The sequence below is a fragment of the Primulina tabacum genome, chromosome 3 (genome assembly GCF_025594145.1).
Source record: "Primulina tabacum isolate GXHZ01 chromosome 3, ASM2559414v2, whole genome shotgun sequence".
Lineage (NCBI taxonomy): Eukaryota > Viridiplantae > Streptophyta > Magnoliopsida > Lamiales > Gesneriaceae > Primulina > Primulina tabacum.
Window position 1 is genome coordinate 12,473,094 of NC_134552.1, and position 21,229 is coordinate 12,494,322.

Sequence of the window (21,229 nt, forward strand, 5' to 3'; positions counted from 1 at the left end):
CGAGGGAGGACAAGTACAACCTTTGAGCAAATTATTTCACATTAATTTTTACAATTATATGGAATTCAAAATTATTGTTACTTGCAATTAAAAAAAATGTCACTTGTATTGTATTTTTTATTTTACTTTTTGTTAAAAGAAAAAAAACTAAAATATTCTCTGTGCAAGTTGAAATAAGTGCTTGATTTTTATAAAAATAGGACCTTAATAATGAGAGATTAAATTATTGTGCTTTGAATAAGGATCAAAATTATAATTTTCCTAATACTATCGTCACAGTAAATCCTCGGTTCTACTATATTCGTTTGTTGATACAAAAAAATTTCCTTAATTGTTATCGTTAAAAGTCAAATCGAAGAAAAAAAACCAAACTTAAGTTTAATTTTTTTTTTAAATGTGAATTCAAACTCAGTTGTTTAATTATCATCTTTTCCATTTAGTTATATATGAAGTTTAAAAGTGAATTACCAAAATTACACGATAATTATCCCGTCCCTTACGGTTAATTTGGATGCCCTTTGACATTAATAGCTAGATCGAACAGGCCAATTAAGATTAAAAAATTAGTATATATTTGGCTTTTTTTAAAAAAATAAATTCTTTTCAACTGTTTATTTTTTTCATTAAAGTAACACCTATAATGACTTTATACGTTTGGATAGAATGGTCTTCATCTGTTTTGAAACAACAATTTTCTACGCGATTTTTTATATACACAAAAAAAAGATAATGGTTGTGAGTTTCATCGTCGTTAAAAAAACCTAATTGAACATTATATTTAGCGGAATTCGTTTTATTATTAAAACAAAAACATTTTATTGTATACGACGAGCTTAGGCACATTCAGTGAGTCAGCTCCATGTTGTATAAGTATGTAGATTGCAGAGTGTATTGACACAAGTACATAGATATTGGTGGTAGTGCAGTTCAGAACCTCCGAGGACATGAGCTTAACTGCTGTCCCAATTTGTGGCATATACGTCTCGATGGAGAGATCAAACAAGACAACGAAGATTCATTAATTCGTCGTGATAGCCATCATCTATACATATTATTGTTCTTAACTTATTATCACTAGAAATGAACTGGAGAGTCGAAAAGAGATTAAGATGCTTGCCCGGTTGCCTGCCTTCTCCACGTACAACTTGGAATCAAGAATAGCACCTTCTATAACTCACAGAGAAGCTTATCTCCAGAATCCGATTGGCTTGCGATGCTGTAAAGTAAAATCAACTGACTTTAACACTTTTGAAGAAAAATCTACAGATGCAATGAACTTGAGCATGACTTGAACGACTTTGAATTAGTGAGAGTTTGAAATGCAAACAGTACACGATCAAGAAAAATTTTATAAAAGCAGCCAAGTCCAACTGGCTTGAGATGAGTATTCTTTGTATGAATTATGATATGATGGGATGACAGCATGAATTAGAAGTTTAGAACTAGACATAAGGAGCAACAGATAATTTTCATATGCAACATTAGTTCTTTGAAAAGTAAAATAAGTGAAAGAAGCACTAGCTTACAAGTCAGCATCACCCAGTGTAATATCTCTAATTATTTTAGGATTATGTCTCATTATTTTAGGATTGCTTCTACGAAGAATCCGAATTGAGACTTGAGAGGGATTTAACAAGGCTACAAAATATCTACATTTACTTGCAGTTATTTGATCACCTTTACGAGTTCCGACAATTTTGTATGGTAAAAGAATTTCTACAAATTTTTCCATTGCATACTGGCATTCAAATCTTTAAATTTGTAAGCAAACAATGAGATATTTCAACTATAAAATAGTAACATGATTAATAAGTTTTTTTTTGGGCATGAAAAAAGAAAATCCTGATGTTAGCTTAGAATGTGTTACAATTCTTCCTTTAACATAATTAATCATGCAAATCTATTGTATCTGATAATAAAATAGACACTGTTCAAGTCTAGTTTAAAATGATGAAGACCTTCATATCCCATTTTAGAGACGTAAATTCAACATTGATAGGACCAACCAGAAAATTACCCATGAATCAACCAAGTAGACTGAAAAGTAGTCTATGATTTTTTGTGCTTCGGTTAACTTAATCTAAAACCACAAATTAATTTCCACTGCCCATTCTGATTTCTGCACCAACCATGTATGCCTCAAGTGACAAGGGAATTACTTAATTCTACAAGTTAAATACAACACTAAGGTATGAGTTTGATAATACTTAAATTAACCTCAGAAATTGGCATCTTTGATCTGACAGAATCAATCAACGAAAAATCAATTTCCGCAACAATAATGCCCGTTGAAAGTCGATCTGTAGCAGCAACAAGAGGCAGAAATATCAACAACACAAATAATGTATGCCTGAATTGGAATGTCAACTAAAGTCTAAAACATTACAAATATTCGACATACACATCCAAAACATTTCAATAAGGGAAAAAACATCCACATCCAAGCAGTAAAGATATCAGCCGTTCATCTAAATTTTTAAATTTTTTTTATAAAGTTGTATGTGGAAATTTTCAGCACAGATATTCTTCAGATGAACGAGTGACCCCTACAAGAGAGAGAAACTCAAATAAACATAGATCAAATCACGCACGCTGGAAGGCTAATATCAGTCAAATTCAGAAGATACAAGAAACAGCAGTGACCTGGTAGCCGGCCAATAACTGTACCCCATGGATCAATTATCAAGGAAGCACCATAGCTTTCTCTTTCATCACTATGCTTCCCAGCTTGTGAAGCAGCTATGACCTATGTTATTGTTATTTATTATTAATATTACTACCACTACTACTATCTACTTCAAAATAATTTTGTATTCAGTGCTAAAAAAGCACATATGATATGGCATAAAAGAAGGTATAAGTGGCATACATAGCACTGAGTTTCAATAGCACGTGCACGAAGCAGAACCTCCCAGTGTGCCTCACCTGTCACTTTTGTAAAAGCAGCAGGCACCAACAACACCTACAGAACAAGAAGAAAGCATAAAAATTTGGTGGCAAGAAAAAATAACTACACACAGGGGATGTAATATCTGAGTATACCTGAGCATCATGTTTGAACCTCAGCTGCTGGTATAGTTCAGGAAACCTTAAATCATAGCAAACTGTTAGACCCAAGCATCCAAATGGGCTGTCCACCGCAACCAACTCTTTTCCTACGCCAAATAATCAGTTTATAATGTTTACTGCACCGGACCGAAGCGTGATAAAATCCCAAGTTATACTATCTAATGTACTTGAGGTGCTGTTGATGAAGCTTAACATGGAATCCACATGCATCCTAAATTATTTATTGCTGAACAATAAACAGATAACAGATTTAGAAAGTTTTAAAACTGTTTACTACTGAACCAAGCAAGGGATGATGGGATAGTTTGATAACAGGTAAGAGATTCATTCCAGGAATAGTTCACAAATATTCTTGATGTCTCAACCAAAAAGGTAAACTAAGGGTAACAACATCAACGACTACAACAACAACAATAATAGAAGACATCATAATTTCACAGAGCATTTGAAATAAAGTTGCAAATTTACAGGGAAAAATAAATATAAAAACCTAATCCAAGTCGCATCACTTGATAGAATTCAAATAGCCAATCTAAATGATATGTCAAAGACTTGAGAGCTTTTTTATTCAGTTTCTCTTATCAGCTGCTGGTCCTCATGTCTTTCTGTCATTACATTTCTTTTCCTCTAACCTTTTGTTGACTTTTCCCCGAATTCTCCAGTTTCTTTCAACCATCAAACACTAATTATTTCCTCTCAAAAAAATGCAGCAATACAAAGTCCGTCAAATCCATTGGGGCGTCCATCAAAGGCCAAAAATACAGTAGAATGAAGCAGCAACACAAAACACACTTGGCAAATAGCATTGTACGGCTCATGTCATTATCAATGCCTTTGCATTACTTAATTTTTTCCAACTTCGAAAGTGTTAAATTATGCTGAATATAAAAGCTTTACTGAATCCATTAAGATATTTTAACAGGTGCAGATTCACTCCTTTCGGGGTAACCCATTCCTTGTGCTAATAGTCTACAAGAAATTAGAGAGATTAGGGAGTCAGAGAGGTAACTTCCCGAGGATGCAAAGACGCAAGTAATCATGTTGCGGCAACACTAAATTAAAGTTTAAGAGATGGGATAGAAAGAAAGGAAAAAAATTAATCAACTATACATACAAATCTGAAGAAAATAAAAGGTGCTTACCGGCTTCAGTAAAGCTACTCTCCTTGTAAACTGCGCCTCCAGGAACATCAACGTCGAACCTTCAAATATTGACAAAATTAAATTAGAGTATACAGTAGCAATGAGTTCAGATATCAAAATTTTCATTTGCATCATAAAATCATAATATATTACTTATAATAAGGTCAAACAAAGTAAAAGTTAAAATCGCACATGTGCATCTTCCTATATGTGCTTCTAATATTCCCAGCATCATCAATCAACACATGAGTATTACTCAAGTGTGCATCATCAGAGCCTTTTTCCTGGAATCCTCCGAGGGATAACCAAATATTTGACTCCCTGCAAATAACAACAGTATGAATATTAATCGAGTTGGAAATAGAAGATGAACAATATATTAGTGCGTCAGCTGCAGATCTTTCACGTGGCAGGGAATAGACTCATGAAACTCAAGTCATCAACATGTACTTCCCACATAAGGCTTCAAGAAGAGGACATACAAACTAGTTGGGATCCACATATGAAAGTGAATTCAAAATTAATGGTTGGCTTATTATTATTATTGAAATCAGGAAAAGTTGTGAACTTCAAATTCTTAACTTCTTCAATTTTGAAAAGTGCGGATGAAACTGGAACAGTCAACATAATGAGCACCTATTAAGAAGAATCAAAGCACAAGCAATGGTAGAGGAATTTTAATTTGAAAGACACTAATTATTTTACCTTGCAAGGGAACAATATTTGTTCATAATTGGCCCATCTAATGGTTCAGCAATCTTAAGACTATCACCAGTTTTGGCACCCACATAGGAGAAGTTCTCAGGAAAACAAAGCAATTTTGCGCCAGCTGTAACTGCTTCCTTGAGCAACAACAACTTGAAAAATTAGTTCATTAAGTAAAAAAATCAAACCAGAAAAAATTAATAATGCAGTATTAGTAAGTTTACTAAGAACAAATGCAAAAAAATCGATCTTCTTATAATTGGGATTGACAAAGAATGCTTCTTTTTTAGTTTCCAGCATTTCCTAGTCTAGCGGATCAACATATCGCATCAAAACCAATGGCTCAAAGGAAAGCTTGACTCTGACAATAATCAAAGACAGTTTCGTGCGACAACGGAAAGTTTCGCCAGTACACTAAATCATGAAATCGTTCTAGCTCATACTGTTCCATTAACTATGAGTTCGGGTGGCCAACAAAATTGCTAATGTTACAGATAATTCACTTAGAATAACAAAAAATTGAAAAAATTAACTGAGTCCACGCTTAACACTGTATCCGTAAGAAAAAGTTTACAGGTCACTCATTTTGTTTAATTCACACTATTTTATGTTCCTTGAAATGGATAGCAGGTACCTTAACGAGGCGAGAGCAGGTGGCGAAATTGGCGGAAACGTCATTGATGGAGGTCATTTGAGCGGCGGCGATGCGTGCAGGATTTGCCATGATGACTAGCGATGATTCTGATAGGTGGAACTGCTCCGCCGGAGATGGGAGATGATTCGGGTGAGGAGTTGTATCGTCGATATATATATATAGAGGAAAAAAATGGCTTATTTCCTTTTGGTTTAATCTCAAAAACCCCCTTAAACTGTAATAAATATCATAAACCCCCCAATAGCATAACCCCATAAATTATATATTATATTACTTTACCCCAAACCCCTCAATCAATTATTTAGAAAAACATTATAATTGCTAGTAACCGAGCATAATGCGTGTTACAAAATTTTATATTTCAAAATTTTGATTTAATTCGTAAACCTACATAAAAATAATTATTTTTCATAAATGAAAAAAAAACCACCATGTCAATTTAAATAAAAATGATTATAAGTAATTATAAAATGAAATCTATTGTTAATTGTTAAATATGATAACTGAAAGTGAAGCAGCTAAATTGAAAGACTGATATCTTGTGAGACGGTCTCACGGATCTTTATAAGTGAGAAGGATCAACCCTATCGCTATTCACAATAAAAAGTAATACTCTTAGCATAAAAAGTAATATTTTTTCATGAATGACCCAAATAAGATATATGTTTCACAAAATACGACCCGTGAAAACGTCTCACATAAGTTTTTGCCAAATTGAAAAGAGGTTGAGGAAAATATGAGATGATAATTGAAATTGTGTGAGGTTTGAATTTTTTTTTAAAAAAAAAAGCTACAAATATCAAAGTAATAAAAAGTGACCAAGACAAAGGACGTAGAGTTGGAAAGAAATACAAAATTTTTTTATATACTAAAATAGTTATTCTAAGGTTCCAATCTTATAAAATAGTAAAGATGAACAATTTAGTTCTGTTTCTGATTGATTTATAAATAGATTTTTAAATAATTTTATTTATTTTAATTAAAAATCTTTAATTAATGATTTGATTTAATTATTTATAAATAATTAAATAGTGAAATAAATATGAAAAATTTAATATAATAATACAATTTGTAAAAATATAATATATTAATCGAAAATGTTAATTTTAACACAAATATACATATAAAATATAATGATTAATATATATAGATAATTTTGATGTAAGATCTAAAGGCCTAGTAAGATCTGAACAAGTGGAGTGTTTTGATGGAATAGACGAGGCATGGGGCGTATATTTTTCAAAATGAAATTAGATGACATCCCTTTTTAGTTTTTAATCATTTTCGGCGTTATTACCACATATTTATTTTCTCGTACAAATCACATTCATCTCATCATATTATATAAATTGGACTAGATTGTAGAAAACGAAGCACCACACAAGATCTAGGGAAAAAAAAATATTGTGACGTATAAATTAAATTATCAGCAAAAAGGGTTTATTAAGTCGGGGCTGGATTTACCAACCATTACCTGGACCAAAAGAATTTCAAAAGAAAGAAACCAAACTTGGACATAGAATACAATACATTTGAATCAATCTCAAGAAAAACGAAACGGGACGGGACGCAATTTACAAATCAAAATATCAATACATCTCGAGAGATCTCCTAATACAACAATGAGGTAGGTGATGGCAATGGTTCCGACCTTGGCGTATTACAACTCCATGAAGAACACTGATCGGACCTTAAATGCAAGTTTATGATGTTTTTTCAAATATTTTGCGACATTGTAGCCTACAATTTTATTATACCGATGAGATGTTTGACACAAGTTTTATGATACTTGTCTCTCTCAAGAAGCCATTTTATATCATGAAGAAGATTTGATGGACATACCTCTAATCTTTGGATGATGTTGAAATCTCGGGTTCCAACAGCAGGAGAGCTGGCATGTATCAAGCCTTTTCCAGCTAACCAATATCCTCACACGATCGAAGTGTCCCATCTGGATTTCTAGTCTCCCCGTGTCTTTCGTGTTTCATGCTCTTTGCTTTTTTGGCCTTCATGCGACGCTTTTTCTCATTGGCATCAACCCATGTGTAATCAGATGGTATGTGGAAAGGGTCGACTTCATCACGAAAGCTGCGGCCTTCGCTATCACTTGATTGGCCTCCGCGGCTACCCCTTATCCATGAAATCCATGATGTTGAGCTTTCTGACTCCTTTGACTTGCCATCCTGAAAATGTGCAGGGCTCGAAAGAGGGGTCGAGAACTCCTCCGTGGGTTGAAGCTCGTCGAATTTCGTAAATGTTACCAGCACACGTATTGTTGGAACGATTGGGATCGCAATCTGTACAATGACTGATTCGTTAGTCACACATGGCACAAAAACATCCAGCACGTTCGGGTGAACTCCAAGAAAGAAAGTAAAGCCGAGGAAAAAATCATTTTTTTTGCAACAGGCACAACTATCTTTCAAAGCGTGCAGTAATAATTCGTACAAGTACAACACAAGTACTCCTCAACAATTAAGCCTCAAACATCGAAACTTTAATTGTATTTTATTTGCACTATACAAGCATCTCGTGCTTCATTTCAAAACACACAAGGGGTTAACTTCAAACGTCATATAATTAGAAATTAACTCATGATGGAGCGGTATTTGCTTAAAATTTAAGAAAAGGTGATCATATTTGTTACAAAAGGCTCGACAATTCTAGACTAACAGATATAAAGATATTTAGATGGAAAGACAACAAGGAATTACGAGCAAAACATATTTGTGAGGAATGCACCATTATATATGCCACTTGTTCTTATTAGGTCAACCGTCAATGGTAACAGAAGAAGAAAACTAATTAAAAAACCAATTCAACGTCTTCATCTTTAGCTTCACAGCAGCTTGTCTGACAATAATTCCTCAGAGGCCAATATAATATCAATTCTCGCCCGAGGCAGTGACTGATGTTCCCACAACAAAGACACAGACCCACTCAAATTTTTGCATTCTACAATAATCAATATCACGATGTACTCGTAATATTGGAGACGGAGCAATCATGCAAACAGGAAAGGAGATAATCTTCCCTTTTTCTCAAGTAACTCAAAGATTAAACAAAACTAAATTCTTGTATTGAAATAAATTCAACAAGAGACAGGACTATAATTTTGGTGTTTTCAGTGTTTCCAGATAGAAATTGGGCATAGATGGTTCTGCATAGATGTCAATATATCAGCTCTGTATCATTTTAAATTTTACCATCCAATGGGGTCATCCACTTTACAAGAAACATCTATGACTAAATGAACTATTGCAGTTTTTTTCGAAAGGTAAGAGTTAATGGACCCTTTTCCAACTTACTACACCCATGACAAAGTCCAAAGCTCTGCAAACACGTGCGTGACTAACATTTGCAAAATTAAATATATCACCAACAAAGTGCACGAGAGGAGAGAATCATAAATACCTTCACAGGAAAAGTGCCAGGAGGAAGTTTGGTAGTCAGCAGCTCCCGCAATCTTCTAACAGCTTTTACCTTGTTTGCCAGAATGTCAAGCAAGGGCAACATCTCTTCTGTTTTCAAAGGGAAATCAGGTGTCAACCATAAAACAGGTCTTAAACCTTTCTTATACTCGCTTTCATTTTTGGGTTCACCAGAGGCCCCTTTCTTCTTTTTCTTCTTGCCACTTTTATCTTTTGACTTTTTAAGATCCCCACTGTCTTCCCTAAGAAACTCAGACGAAGATCTTTGACTGTCATTGGGCTTATGCTTGCTATCATCTGATGCCAATTTTGAGAATTTAAGACTCTTTGAATCCTCGGGCTCATCTCCTGGGGCCTTTGCACCTTTCTTATTCCAACCAAACCAACTTCTCTTTTCTTTGGTAACACCATTAGATTCAGAACTTTCAAAAGAACCACCACTTAAGTTTTCATGGCAGTCCTGCACTTCAGTGTCTTCGTCCTCCCCAAAACCAGATCCCGTGCGAAGCGCAGAATCTAACTGCATTCTTTCGTCAGCTGTCAATACATCATCATAATCGTCATGCTCACTTGCACTAGCCATTCTGTCATCGTCATTAACTGAAAATAGTTCCTCATCCGTCATAGCGCCTGGAACCCTCCTCGACTTCACACTAATCATCACATGAAGCATATCATAAACCTTGGCTTTCCAAGTTCCAACCATCTCAGTCCTTTCCTGTCTTCTCCAATTTAAATGGGAAACAAGCTCCGCCTGAGTGACGTCAATTCCAGGCCTGTACATGTTAGTTTGAGACATCAAAGTCACTTCATGAGCAACTTCAGCTTCTGATGGTTGCACACCAGCTCCTTCAAAAGCATTTGTGATCTCTTTCTCCTTGTGGGCAAGCACAATCAAAGAGCCAGGAGGCAAAGAGACATTGCCATCTTCTGATGAATGCCCCTCCCCAAGAAAGAGAATTGTTTGATCAGAGCGTTGAATACGAAACCCATCAAACCCAGCAAGAGTCATATCTGCCCGTAGATTAGAACCACGTTTCCATATCCGATAAGTGTCTGATGGGGCAATTCTACTGATGAATGGTATCACTGAGCTCTCAAAGTGGAAGCTAATCTCCATATAGAAGTCACGTATTCGGGCTGCTGAAGCCACAACCCTAGGAAGTCTACGGCACCATTTTGCCCAGGCCAGAGGCTGGTAATGTCTGGCAATGATCATGGCAATATTCTCCTCCCGAGTACAAACTGCCTCTTGGAGAGCACTCCATCCATTTTCGTTCTGAAGACTCCAATCAGCACCCGCTGCCATTAAAATTTCAGCTGAAATCGCATCTCGCAAACGAACTGCGAGGTGCAATGGGGTTTCCCTTCCAGGAACATCCCGCCTGTCAATCACCACGGACACAGCATCAGCATCTTGTTCAGCAGCCAAAGACTCAGCCTCCATGTTAACCTCTCCTGCCTTCGCTAACCGAGGGAGCACTGCCACAATCCTTCTCAATGCTACATAATCACGCCGCAGCACAAACAAATGGGCAGGACTATGTGCATATTTTGACAAATCCTCCATTGTAGTTTCTTCGACTAACTCCACCCCCTTACCTAATATCAGTTCTAATAAGCTGCAATTGCTTCCACTATTCTTCCGAACCACAGATGGAAACCAAATCTCTACCGCATTGTGCATAAACAATATCCCTCACCCATGATTCTAAAGAGCCTATAAATTAGAAAAACCAATAACACAATTAAACCTCGCAAGATGATCGCAGATACTCCAACATATCAAACTTTCAAATCCAATTCAACATCATACAAAAACCCCAGCAATATCTTGACAATCATTTCACTACTTCTCAGGAAATTCTGACAAAACTCAAAGCAATAAAAGTGCACAAAATTGGCACCGCACGCAGAGCTATTGTTCAAATTCCAGCTCCAAGCTGTACTTGGGCCAAATTTTACCATAAATGTTCAAATAAAAATGAATAGGTTAAAGAATTACCAGCGGAGCGAAGGCCTTCACATGTGGAAAACTGAACTGATTTTCGAAAGATGGAATGGAATCAGTAGAGCTTCAGATCTCCACACCCCTCGCTTTCTCTCTCTAAAGTGTCAGAAATTGCAGAGTAATATGGTGTGCGTATATGTATGCATAGATAGAGAGAGAATTAAATATACACACACACGTGTATATATATCGATTAGAGAAAGCTGTCCTGGTAGCTGTTTCTGGCGAGCATGTTCTCGGTTTGCCCTCCGATTTTGGTCATATTACCAGTTTGCACCACGACTGACAATTTTTTTTAATCATTATATTCGAATATTTGTTTTATGATGCCATACCCTTTTTCGAGCACAGCTAGATTAATATAATCCTGCATTGTAGGAAAATATCGGAGCTACGTTTGGATGGGTGGATAAAATAATGAAATGATTAAGAGAAAAATGATAAAAAAATGATTGAAATAGATAATGATAAAATAATAGTATGTTTGGTATGATTGTTAAGAATGAGATAAATAATAATCTTTTGATGAATTGACAAAATTGTCCTTCCAGTTTGTGGCGGCAGCCGGCGGTCGGCCGGCCGGAAGCGACGACGGTGGCGACAACGACGGCGGTATCGGCCGGCGGTCGACCGACATGAGGAGGAGGCGGCCAGTCGACGTTGGTCGGCGGTAGCGGCGGTGGTCGTCGGCGATGACGGTCGGCGGCGATCGTCCGACGGTCTGTGGAGTGAAGTGGTTGTGAGTTTGGATTTAGGAGAATGGTAAAATTGGAAAATTATGATGTATTAACAGTGAGATAAATAATATGAGTGATTATTTTATCCCATCTAATATAACTTAATCATTCGTAGGAGAGATTGATTTGGTTAAATAAAAAACGTACCAAACGGGTGATTAGGTGGGTTAAAAAAAATAAACTCACATAATCACCCCAACCAAACACTGCATAAACATTATAATGATATTTATAATTTATATTAAAATATTAATCGTCTCACAAATTTCAATCTAATTATAACAAATTTTTCTCTCATATTTTCAAAAATATCATCAGTGCCGTACCTGAGAAGTAACCTGAAAATTTGAGAGTATGAATCGAACTTGAAAAATCAAGCTCTTCGACTAATAGACCACCGTTTAAAAAATATATATATATATATAGACCATCATTTTCTATCAACAATTATTTGAAAAAACTCTAACCGGATTATAGAGAAATCATTTGATGATTTCAATATGCAAAGTACGTGTTGTTTATCAGTGTAATATAAATGTAATCAAATCAGTACCCCCAAACTATCAAGAAACTGGCTGGATTCAATACATCTGAATTTAATATAAAATCAAGAAACCAGTACCATTAACAAATGCTACAACTAGGATAATTCAAATAGTTAAAAAGAAGACCACAACCGCGAGAATCCACAACGGAAAATAAAGCAATACACCGTGAAGAAAAGTGGTGGGAAAAGAGACCACTGATCACATCAATGGAGAAATTTATCAGCAGGATGAGAGTAGAACATGTTCAATAAATTTCTTATTTAGCATCACAGACTAAATTTGGAGACACATACATCCAGCAGCTCGTCAATGAATAAAAGACAGGCGAGACAGATATAGAATCTCTAATGGTAAAAATGTTGCATGTAGCCATGGTTAAATCCTTCTCCAAAGTTATGTCCCATGTCAAGGAAAATAAGATTTGACCCAAACATCAGACAGGCTTTGATAAGAAGAAAAACAGAGCAAAATCCTTCAGCCAAATCTGCTATTTTCCAAGAAATTTCACTTCTCAATTCTACTGGTCTAAAGAGTCGCAACATAACATCAAATTGTCTCAAATTGAGCATTGCAAAGGATCATACTGCCATTAGAGTCAGAGACAGGCCAAATGTGAAAATAGGAATTAGGATATCAGAGTAAAGGGGCATGAAGATGCCATTCTTGGAGGTGCATAAATAGTCTAGTAGTAAAATATATCCTATTTGAGTCACATCTTGATTCCCAATTCTGATTTTGCAAGCAGAGATTACTAGGGTGGGGGGAATATGGTATAAAGCATAAATAATTGATCAGTTGATAACTTCTGAACAGAAAATTTATATCTAACACCAGTGGAGATCTCACCAAACAGACTCAAAATGGAGCCTCAAGCGAATCGTCCCAAATGTCTGCACTTCTGTCCGAGGCATCTTCTGCATCTTCCTCCATCGAGAGCCTAATATATTCTCTGTGTGCAAAGCGGTCCCATTCGGTCAAATTTGGATTCTCGTGCTCCTTTTCATCGAATGAAGGTGGAAAAAAAAGACTTAGGGGAGAAATCCTACCAAGCACATCCAACTTTGCCTTCTATTAACTTCAACTATGAAAAAAATTTGCATAAATTTTACCTGCCGTATTAGAAAAGGATCTAACGCCGTGAACTTATTGAGGTTAAAAAGGATATTCTCAAACATCCAGAAACATTCGTGTCTCTAAACATTCTGCAGGATACAGAAGATAAGAATTCTTATGACAGAGATAATACGTATGTGGTCGAATCATGAATCATGGATTCCTTGTCCATTGTTAAGCATGCACGTTAGAATGGGAGATGAGGCATGTGAAATGAAAGTGGTTGGACTTGAAGAATACAAGCACCTCGCCCGACGAGTCCGAAAACGCTTCCCACATCTCAACAACATCTGGCTATCTACTGAAATGCAGGTTCGTGTAATATGAACAATGTATTGATTTCTCATACCAGTGGTGGAACCAGGGGGACTGTAAGCCCATTTTTTATATATTTTAATGAAAAAGTACATATAATATTATATTTCGCTCTTCGTAAATTTTTTGAATTTTAGTTTCATCCTCTCGACGCAAATAAATTCTTCCAGACTCTGCCACTAGTTTTCACATGAAGTTTTCTTGTAGAAATTTGGTAGCATGTTGAGAAAGTCAGCTGACAGTAGTAAATGCTCATCACTTTCAATTAGGATGTCATCCATGGATCGAAATCCTACCAGCATTGGAAGTTTCACTACACAAACGTGACACGACAAACTGGCAACATATGAGGCGACTCTAGGGAGGGAAACGAGCACGAACGATCCACATATTAACTTTCGGATGGCCACCGAGGCTGATTTTTCCGTAGGAGCGTTAGGCTCGACGTGGCGTTTTCTCATTGATGGTACGGGGAATACAAGAAGAAAAGTCATGTATGGTTATTTGAGTGTTAACAAGGATAGATTTTGGTAGAGAAATCAAAATCCATGGAGTTCAGAGACAGGATGATTCGAAAATCTGAGGAACAATATCACCCTCTTTGTTCGAGAAGTCAAACATACGTGTTTCATGAAAAAGGCGGATGCATGGTACCGTACAGATGTTAGTGTATGATTTTGATCCAACTACATCAAAGTAGAAAGATATTCGTAATTAAAAGGAATTAGATTGTCCATCAGATACAACAATAAGTTGAATAATACCTCATAAAATTTTATGAAATGTTGTATTTAAGAAAATTCTAGTACTTCGGACAAGCGGAGTTTTGATGGAACAGACGCGGTATGGGGCGTATAATTTGTAAAAATGAAATTAGATTACATCCTTTCTAGTTTTTAATCATTTTCAGTGTTATTACCACATATTTATTTTCTCGTACAATTCGCATTCATTTCATCATATTATATTATATTATATAAATTGGAGTAGATTGTAGAAAATGAAGCACTACACAAGATCTAGTAAAAAATATGTAGTCACATATAAATTAAATTATCAGCAAAAAGGGTTTATTAAGTCGGGGCTGGATTTACCAACCATTACCTGGACCAAAAGAATTTCAAAAGAAAGAAACCAAACTTTGACATAGAATACATGTTTGAATCAATCTCAAGAAAAACGAAACGGGACGGGACACAATTTACAAATCAAAATATCAATACATCTCGAGAGATTTCCTAATACAACAATGAGGTAGGTGATGGCAATGGTTCCGACCTTGGCGTATTACAACTCCATGAAGAACACTGATCAGACCTTAAATGCAAGTCTAGGATGTTTTTTCAAATATTTTGCAACATGTAGCCTACAATTTTATTATACCGATGAGATGTTTGACACAAGTTTTATGATACTTGTCTCTCTCAAGAAGCCATTTTATATCATGAAGAAGATTTGATACAGACTTATACCTCTAATCTTCGGATGATGTTGAAATCTCAGGTTCCAACAGCAGGTGAGCTGATATGTATCAAGCCTTTTCCAGCTACCCAATATCCTCGCACGATCGATTTGTCCCATCTGGATTTCTAGTTTTCCCGTGTCTTTCGTGTTTCTTGCTCTTTGCTTTTTTGGCCTTCATGCGACGCTTTTTCTCGTTGGCATCAACCCATGTGTAATCAGATGGTATGTGGAAAGGGTCGACTTCATCACGAAAGCCGCGGCCTTCGCTATCACTTGATTGGCCTCCACGGCTACCCCTCATCCATGAAATCCATGATGTTGAACTTTCTGACTCCTTTGACTTGCCATCCTGAAAATGTGCAGGGCTCGAAAGAGGGGTTGAGAACTCCTCCGTGGGTTGATGCTCATCAAATTTTGTAAATGTTACCAGCACCCGTATTGTTGGGACGATTGGGATGGCAATCTGTACAATGACACATTCGTCAGTCAAACTTGGCACAAAAACATCCAGCACATACGGGCGAACTCCAAGAAAGAAAATAAGCCGAGGAAAAAATCATTTTTTTTGCAACAGGCACAACTATCTTTCAAAGCGTGCAGTATTAATTCGTACAAGTACTCCTCCACAATTAAGCCTCCAACATCGAAACTTTAATTGTATCTTATTTGCACTATACAAGCATCTTTTGCTTCATTGCATAACACATGAGGGTTAACTTCAAAACGTTATATAATTAGAAATTAACTTCATCATTATAGAGCGGTATTTGCTTAAATTTTGAGAAAAGGTGATTGTATTTGTTACAAAAGGCTCGACAATTCTAGACTAACAGATATAAAGATATTTAGATTGAAAAACAATAAGGAATTACTAGCAAAACATATTTGTGATTAATGCACCATTCTATGTAGCACGGATACTCATAAAAAAAATTTCAAAAGTATCATACACGCATACGGACACTCTGATACGCGTGTTGGATATGGCAAAATACGTGTGGTTGACTTTTTGTAAGTTTGACCATTCGGATACGTCTTGGACACGGCGGGACGAAGTTTGCTTATCTTCTTAAATCATATGTAATATTTAGTACAAAATTAATATATATACATAATATTAATAATTGTCGTATCCTAACCGTATCGTGTCTTATATTTTCAAAATTTGCCGTATCGTCGTATCTGTATCCATGCAACATAGGCACCATTATATATGCCACTTGCTCTTATTAGGTCAACCGTCAATGGTAATAGAAGAAGAAAACTAATTAAAAAAGTTTTACAATTCAACGTCTTCATCTTTAGCTTCACAGCAGCTTTATCTCAATAGTTCCTCACTGAGGCCGACATAATGTCAACTCTCACCAGAGGTAGTGACTGATGTCCCCACAACAGAGACACCAACCCACTCAAATTTTTGCATGCTACAATATCACCATGCACTCATAAAATTGGAGACTGAGCAATCATGCAAACAGGAAAGGAAATAATTTTTCCCCCTTTCCACAGCAACTCAAAGATTAAACAAAACTAAATACTTGTATTGAAATAAAATTCAACGTGAGACAGGGCTATAATTTTGGTTGTTTCCAGATAGAAATTGGGCATAGATGGTTCTACAAGATCACCATGTACTCGTAATATTGGAGACGGAGCAATCATGCAAACAGGAAAGGAGATAATTTTTCCCTTTTTCTAAAGTAACTCAGAGATCAGACAAAACTAAATATTTGTATTGAAATAAAATTCAACTTGAGACAGGACTATAATTTTGGTGTTTTCAGTGTTTCCAGATAGAAATTGGGCATAGATGGTTCTGCATATATGTCAATATATCAGCTCTGTATCATCTTCAATTTTACCATCCATTGGTGTCATCCACTTTACAAGAAACGTGTATGACTAAATGAACGATTACAGTTTTTCTCGAAATGTAAGAAATAATGGACCCTTATCCAACTTACTACACCCATGAGGTAGTCCAAAGCTCTGCAAATGCGTGCATGACCAACATTTGCAAAATTAAATATATCGTAACAAAGTGCGTGAGAGGAGATAAGCATTAAATACCTTCACAGGAAAAGTGCCAGGAGGAAGTTTGGTAGTCAGCAGCTCCCGCAATCTTCTAACAGCTTTTACCTTGTTTGCCAGAATGTCAAGCAAGGGCAACAGCTCTTCTGTTTGCAAAGGGAAATCAGGTGTCAACCACAAAACAGGTCTTAAACCTTTCTTATACTCGCTTTCATTTTTCGGTTCACCAGAGGCCCCTTTCTTCTTTTTCTTCTTGCCACTTTTATCTTTTGACTTTTTAAGGTCCCCACTGTCTTCCCTAAGAAACTCAGACGAAGATCTCTGACTGTCATTGGACTTATGATTGCCATCATCAGATGCCAATTTTGAGAATTTAAGACTCTTTGAATCCTCAGGCTCATCTCCTGGTGTCTTTGCACCTTTCTTATTCCAACCAAACCAACTTTTCTTCTCTTTGGTAACACCATTAGATTCACAACTTTCAAAAGAACCACCATTTAAGTTTTCATGGCAGTCCTGCACTTCAGTGTCTTCATCCTCCCCAAAACCAGCTCCCGTGCGAAGCGCGGAATCTAACTGCATTCTTTCGTCAGCTGTCAATACATCATCATAATTGTCATGCTCACTTGCACTAGCCATTCTGTCATCGTCATTAACTGAAAATAGTTCCTCATCCGTCATAGCGCCAGGAACCCTTCTCGACTTCACACTAACCATCACATGAAGCATATCATAAACCTTGGCTTTCCAAGTTCCAACCATCTCAGTCCTTTCCTGTCTTCTCCAATTCAAATGGGAAACAAGCTCCGCCTGAGTGACGTCAATTCCAGGCCTGTACATGTTAGTTTGAGACATCAAAGTCACTTCATGAGCAACTTCAGCTTCTGATGGTTGCACACCAGCTCCTTCAAAAGCATTTGTGATCTCTTTCTCCTTGTGGGCAAGCACAATCAAAGAGCCAGGAGGCAAAGAGACATTGCCATCTTCTGATGAATGCCCCTCTCCAAGAAAGAGAATTGTTTGATCAGAGCGTTGAATACGAAACCCATCAAACCCAGCAAGAGTCATATCTGCCCGCAGATTAGAACCACGCTTCCATATGCGATAAGTGTCTGATGGGGCAATTCTACTGATGAATGGTATCACTGAGCTCTCAAAATGGAAGCTTATCTCCATATAGAAGTCACGTATTCGGGCTGCTGAAGCCACAACCCTAGGAAGTCTACGGCACCATTTTGCCCAGGCAAGAGGCTGGTAATGTCTGGCAATGATCATGGCAATATTCTCCTCCCGAGTACAAACTGCCTCTTGGAGAGCACTCCATCCATTTTCGTTCTGAAGACTCCAATCAGCACCCGCTGCCATTAAAATTTCAGCTGAAATCGCATCTCGCAAACGAACTGCGAGGTGCAATGGGGTTTCCCTTCCAGGAACATCCCGCCTGTCAATCACCAAGGACACAGCATCAGCATCTCGTTCAGCAGCCAAAGACTCAGCCTCCATGTTAACCTCTCCTGCCTTCGCTAACCGAGGGAGCACTGCCACAATCCTTCTCAATGCTACATAATCACGCCGCAGCACAAACAAATGGGCAGGACTATGTGCATATTTTGACAAATCCTCCATTGTAGTTTCTTCGACTAACTCCACCCCCTTGCCTACAATCAGTTCTAATAAGCTGCAATTGCTTCTCCAATTCTTCCGAACCACAGATGGAAACCAAATCTCTACAGCATTTTGCATAAACAATATCCCTCACCCATGATTTAAAGAGCCTATAAATTAAAAAAGCAATAACACAATTAAACCTCGCAAGATTATCGCAGGTACTCCAGCATATCAAACTTTCAAATCCAATTCAACGTCATACAAAAACCCCAGCAAATCTTGACAATCATTTCACTACTTCTCAGGAAATTCTGACAAAATTCAAAGCAATAAAAGTGCACAAAATTGGCACCGCACGCAGAGCTATTGTTCAAATTCCAGCTCCAAGCTGTACTCGGGCCAAATTTTACCATAAATGTTCAAATAAAAATGAATAGGTTAAAGAATTACCAGCGAAGCGGAGCGAAGCGGAGCGAAGGCCTTCACGTTTGGCAAACTGAGCTGATTTTCGAAATATGTAATGGAATCAGTAGAGCTTCAGATCTCTACACCCCTCGCTTTCTCTCTCTAAAGTGATGTGCGTCGGAAATCGCAGAGTTATATGTATGCATAGATAGAGAATTGTATACACACACACACACACATATCGATCTGTATTTGTCGCTGTTTCTGGTGAGTATGTTCGCGGTTTTGCCATCCGATTTCGGTTATATTACCAATTTGCACCACGCGTGACATTTTTTTTATATCATTATTTTCGAATATTTATTTTATACCACCCCCTTTTTCGAGCACAGCTAGAGTAATATCATTCTGCATTGTACGCAAATATTTACAGTGTAATGATATTTATAGTTTATATTAAAATTTTAATCCGTTCACACAACCAAATTATAATAAATTTCTCTCATTTTGAAAAAATATCTTTTAACTTTGTCGTCTACATTGTCGTATTTGAGATTTGAGAATCTGAGTTAAATTTGAAAAATTGAACACATCGATTAATAGACCGCCATTGCCTTTTAAAAAAATAGATCATCATTTTTCATTAATAAAAATTGGTAAAACATATCAACATGATATTTATTATATCATTTTCAGTTTATAAGTCATTAATATTTTTATTGTCTTTTATCTTAGTTCTCTACATCATTATCACTCAAGCAAACAAACTGTAAGGCCCGAAATTTATTAGTCTTCATTAATGTGATATTCGAATATATGAGAATGCATGACATGTAATGAGAGACACTAAGTGAGATGGGAGTAGGAAAGACATGAGAAATTAGAGTTTTAATGCAAGGAAGACCGCACCCGCACCATGAAAGATACCGCACCCGCGGTTGACGGACAGAAAGATGGGCATTTTTACAGTAGGGTCACCGCACCCGCGGTCCAAGAAGCAGTACACCCGCGGTTGATGGCCAGTAGGTTAAGGAATTTGGTGCGAACCAAGACCGCACCCGCGGTCCACATGACACCGCACCCGCGGTCGTCGAATTGTGAAAAATGAAAAGTGGTGGCGAGAGCTTAGCGCACCCGCGGTGGAAAGAGAGCGCACCCGCGGTGCTGCATGCGAGAAATCCACCTTTGATTCTTATGTTGACACATGGCAACGTATATATACTTAGTGCATGATTCATCTCTTCTTCATTCAGCATACCAGCGGCGAGAGAATCTCCTTCAAGCTTCAAGCTTTTCCTCCTCATCTTCAACACTTGGTTGTGACAAATCCGTTTAACCGAATTTCGATCTGAGCCTAGATTTGTTCTCCTAACAACCAAGACTACAAGAGGATGTAAGTTTGGTTATGTTTCAACATGATTTAGATTCCATGTGTTGAAAGAAGTATGATATGATAGTTATTATGTGTTCTTGACATGTTGGACATAGTATAATCGAAACCGGATCGAGAAAATGATAGCATATGACATCGTTATGATTTTCAGCATGTATCGAAATGAGATATGCAGATTTCAGAAGTTATATATGTTTATGATGAAGATTATGAGTTGTTGATATTGATTATGTTGTGTTGATATGACCGGTATCGAGAAACTACGTCGTTATGCCGTCGAAATGTACCGAGATTGAATATTGCTCCGTATGTGTATCCTTTTGAGTTAGAAGTTGATATGATGCATTGTATATATGTCATTTCAGATTTGGTTTGACAGATTCGATATCAAGAATACGAGACTTCGACTTCTACGAACGACAAGAAGGTATAATTCATGTTTTGTTTTGGGAAGACACAACTCAAATGAGATTCAATTTGAGTTTCCCAACAAATCACATACTTGTTCTGTTTGTACTTTATATTGATTTATATATATGTACTGAGATAGGAGTATCATTGGTAGATACGCCAATTTTCTAAACGTTCGGTGATATCGATGC

General features: G+C 36.8%; 3 protein-coding genes across 5 annotated transcripts; all 3 read right to left on the reverse strand.

The window, feature by feature from the left end:
• Positions 1 to 825: 825 nt before the first annotated feature.
• LOC142540443 (deaminated glutathione amidase, chloroplastic/cytosolic) lies at positions 826 to 5,731 on the reverse strand. Its single transcript, XM_075646599.1, has 9 exons — positions 5,551 to 5,731; positions 4,917 to 5,053; positions 4,404 to 4,532; positions 4,212 to 4,270; positions 3,043 to 3,155; positions 2,870 to 2,962; positions 2,644 to 2,746; positions 2,218 to 2,300; positions 826 to 1,216 (listed from the first exon to the last, which is right to left on the reverse strand). The coding sequence occupies exons 1-9, from the start codon at positions 5,638 to 5,640 to the stop codon at positions 1,187 to 1,189; spliced, it is 837 nt and encodes a 278-aa protein (XP_075502714.1). The 5' UTR covers positions 5,641 to 5,731; the 3' UTR covers positions 826 to 1,186.
• A 1,233-nt stretch (positions 5,732 to 6,964) lies between these two features.
• On the reverse strand, positions 6,965 to 19,404 carry LOC142540445 (uncharacterized). Of its 2 annotated transcripts, none has more exons than XM_075646603.1 (3): positions 19,280 to 19,404; positions 8,986 to 10,722; positions 6,965 to 7,868 (listed from the first exon to the last, which is right to left on the reverse strand). In XM_075646603.1, exons 2-3 carry the CDS (start codon positions 10,687 to 10,689, stop codon positions 7,488 to 7,490), a joined length of 2,085 nt encoding a protein of 694 aa, XP_075502718.1. In that variant the 5' UTR covers positions 10,690 to 10,722; positions 19,280 to 19,404; the 3' UTR covers positions 6,965 to 7,487. The 2 variants fall into 2 exon arrangements, with proteins under 2 accessions (XP_075502718.1, XP_075502717.1); XM_075646602.1 differs by lacking the exon at positions 19,280 to 19,404 and adding an exon at positions 11,008 to 11,170.
• LOC142540444 (uncharacterized) lies at positions 14,857 to 19,428 on the reverse strand. 2 transcript variants are annotated; one of them, XM_075646600.1, is made up of 3 exons: positions 19,280 to 19,428; positions 17,261 to 18,996; positions 14,857 to 15,653 (listed from the first exon to the last, which is right to left on the reverse strand). In XM_075646600.1, exons 2-3 carry the CDS (start codon positions 18,962 to 18,964, stop codon positions 15,273 to 15,275), a joined length of 2,085 nt encoding a protein of 694 aa, XP_075502715.1. In that variant the 5' UTR covers positions 18,965 to 18,996; positions 19,280 to 19,428; the 3' UTR covers positions 14,857 to 15,272. The 2 variants fall into 2 exon arrangements, with proteins under 2 accessions (XP_075502715.1, XP_075502716.1); XM_075646601.1 differs by having other exon boundaries at positions 17,261 to 19,140; positions 19,280 to 19,404.
• Positions 19,429 to 21,229: the final 1,801 nt, after the last annotated feature.

What these genes read in the sequence shown, in the direction of transcription:
- LOC142540443 (XM_075646599.1), bottom strand. Translation starts at nt 5,640, where the DNA reads ATGGCAAATCCTGCACGCATCGCCGCCGCTCAAATGACCTCCATCAAT. An exon ending in GGTTCAAACATGATGCTCAG is followed by an intron (nt 2,963 to 3,042) that starts GTATACTCAGAT and finishes CTTGTTCTGTAG; the next exon opens with GTGTTGTTGGTGCCTGCTGC. An exon ending in CTATTGAAACTCAGTGCTAT is followed by an intron (nt 2,747 to 2,869) that starts GTATGCCACTTA and finishes ACAATAACATAG; the next exon opens with GTCATAGCTGCTTCACAAGC.
- LOC142540445 (XM_075646603.1), bottom strand. Translation starts at nt 10,689, where the DNA reads ATGCACAATGCGGTAGAGATTTGGTTTCCATCTGTGGTTCGGAAGAAT. An exon ending in CTGGCACTTTTCCTGTGAAG is followed by an intron (nt 7,869 to 8,985) that starts GTATTTATGATT and finishes GTCATTGTACAG; the next exon opens with ATTGCGATCCCAATCGTTCC.
- LOC142540444 (XM_075646600.1), bottom strand. Translation starts at nt 18,964, where the DNA reads ATGCAAAATGCTGTAGAGATTTGGTTTCCATCTGTGGTTCGGAAGAAT. An exon ending in CTGGCACTTTTCCTGTGAAG is followed by an intron (nt 15,654 to 17,260) that starts GTATTTAATGCT and finishes GTCATTGTACAG; the next exon opens with ATTGCCATCCCAATCGTCCC.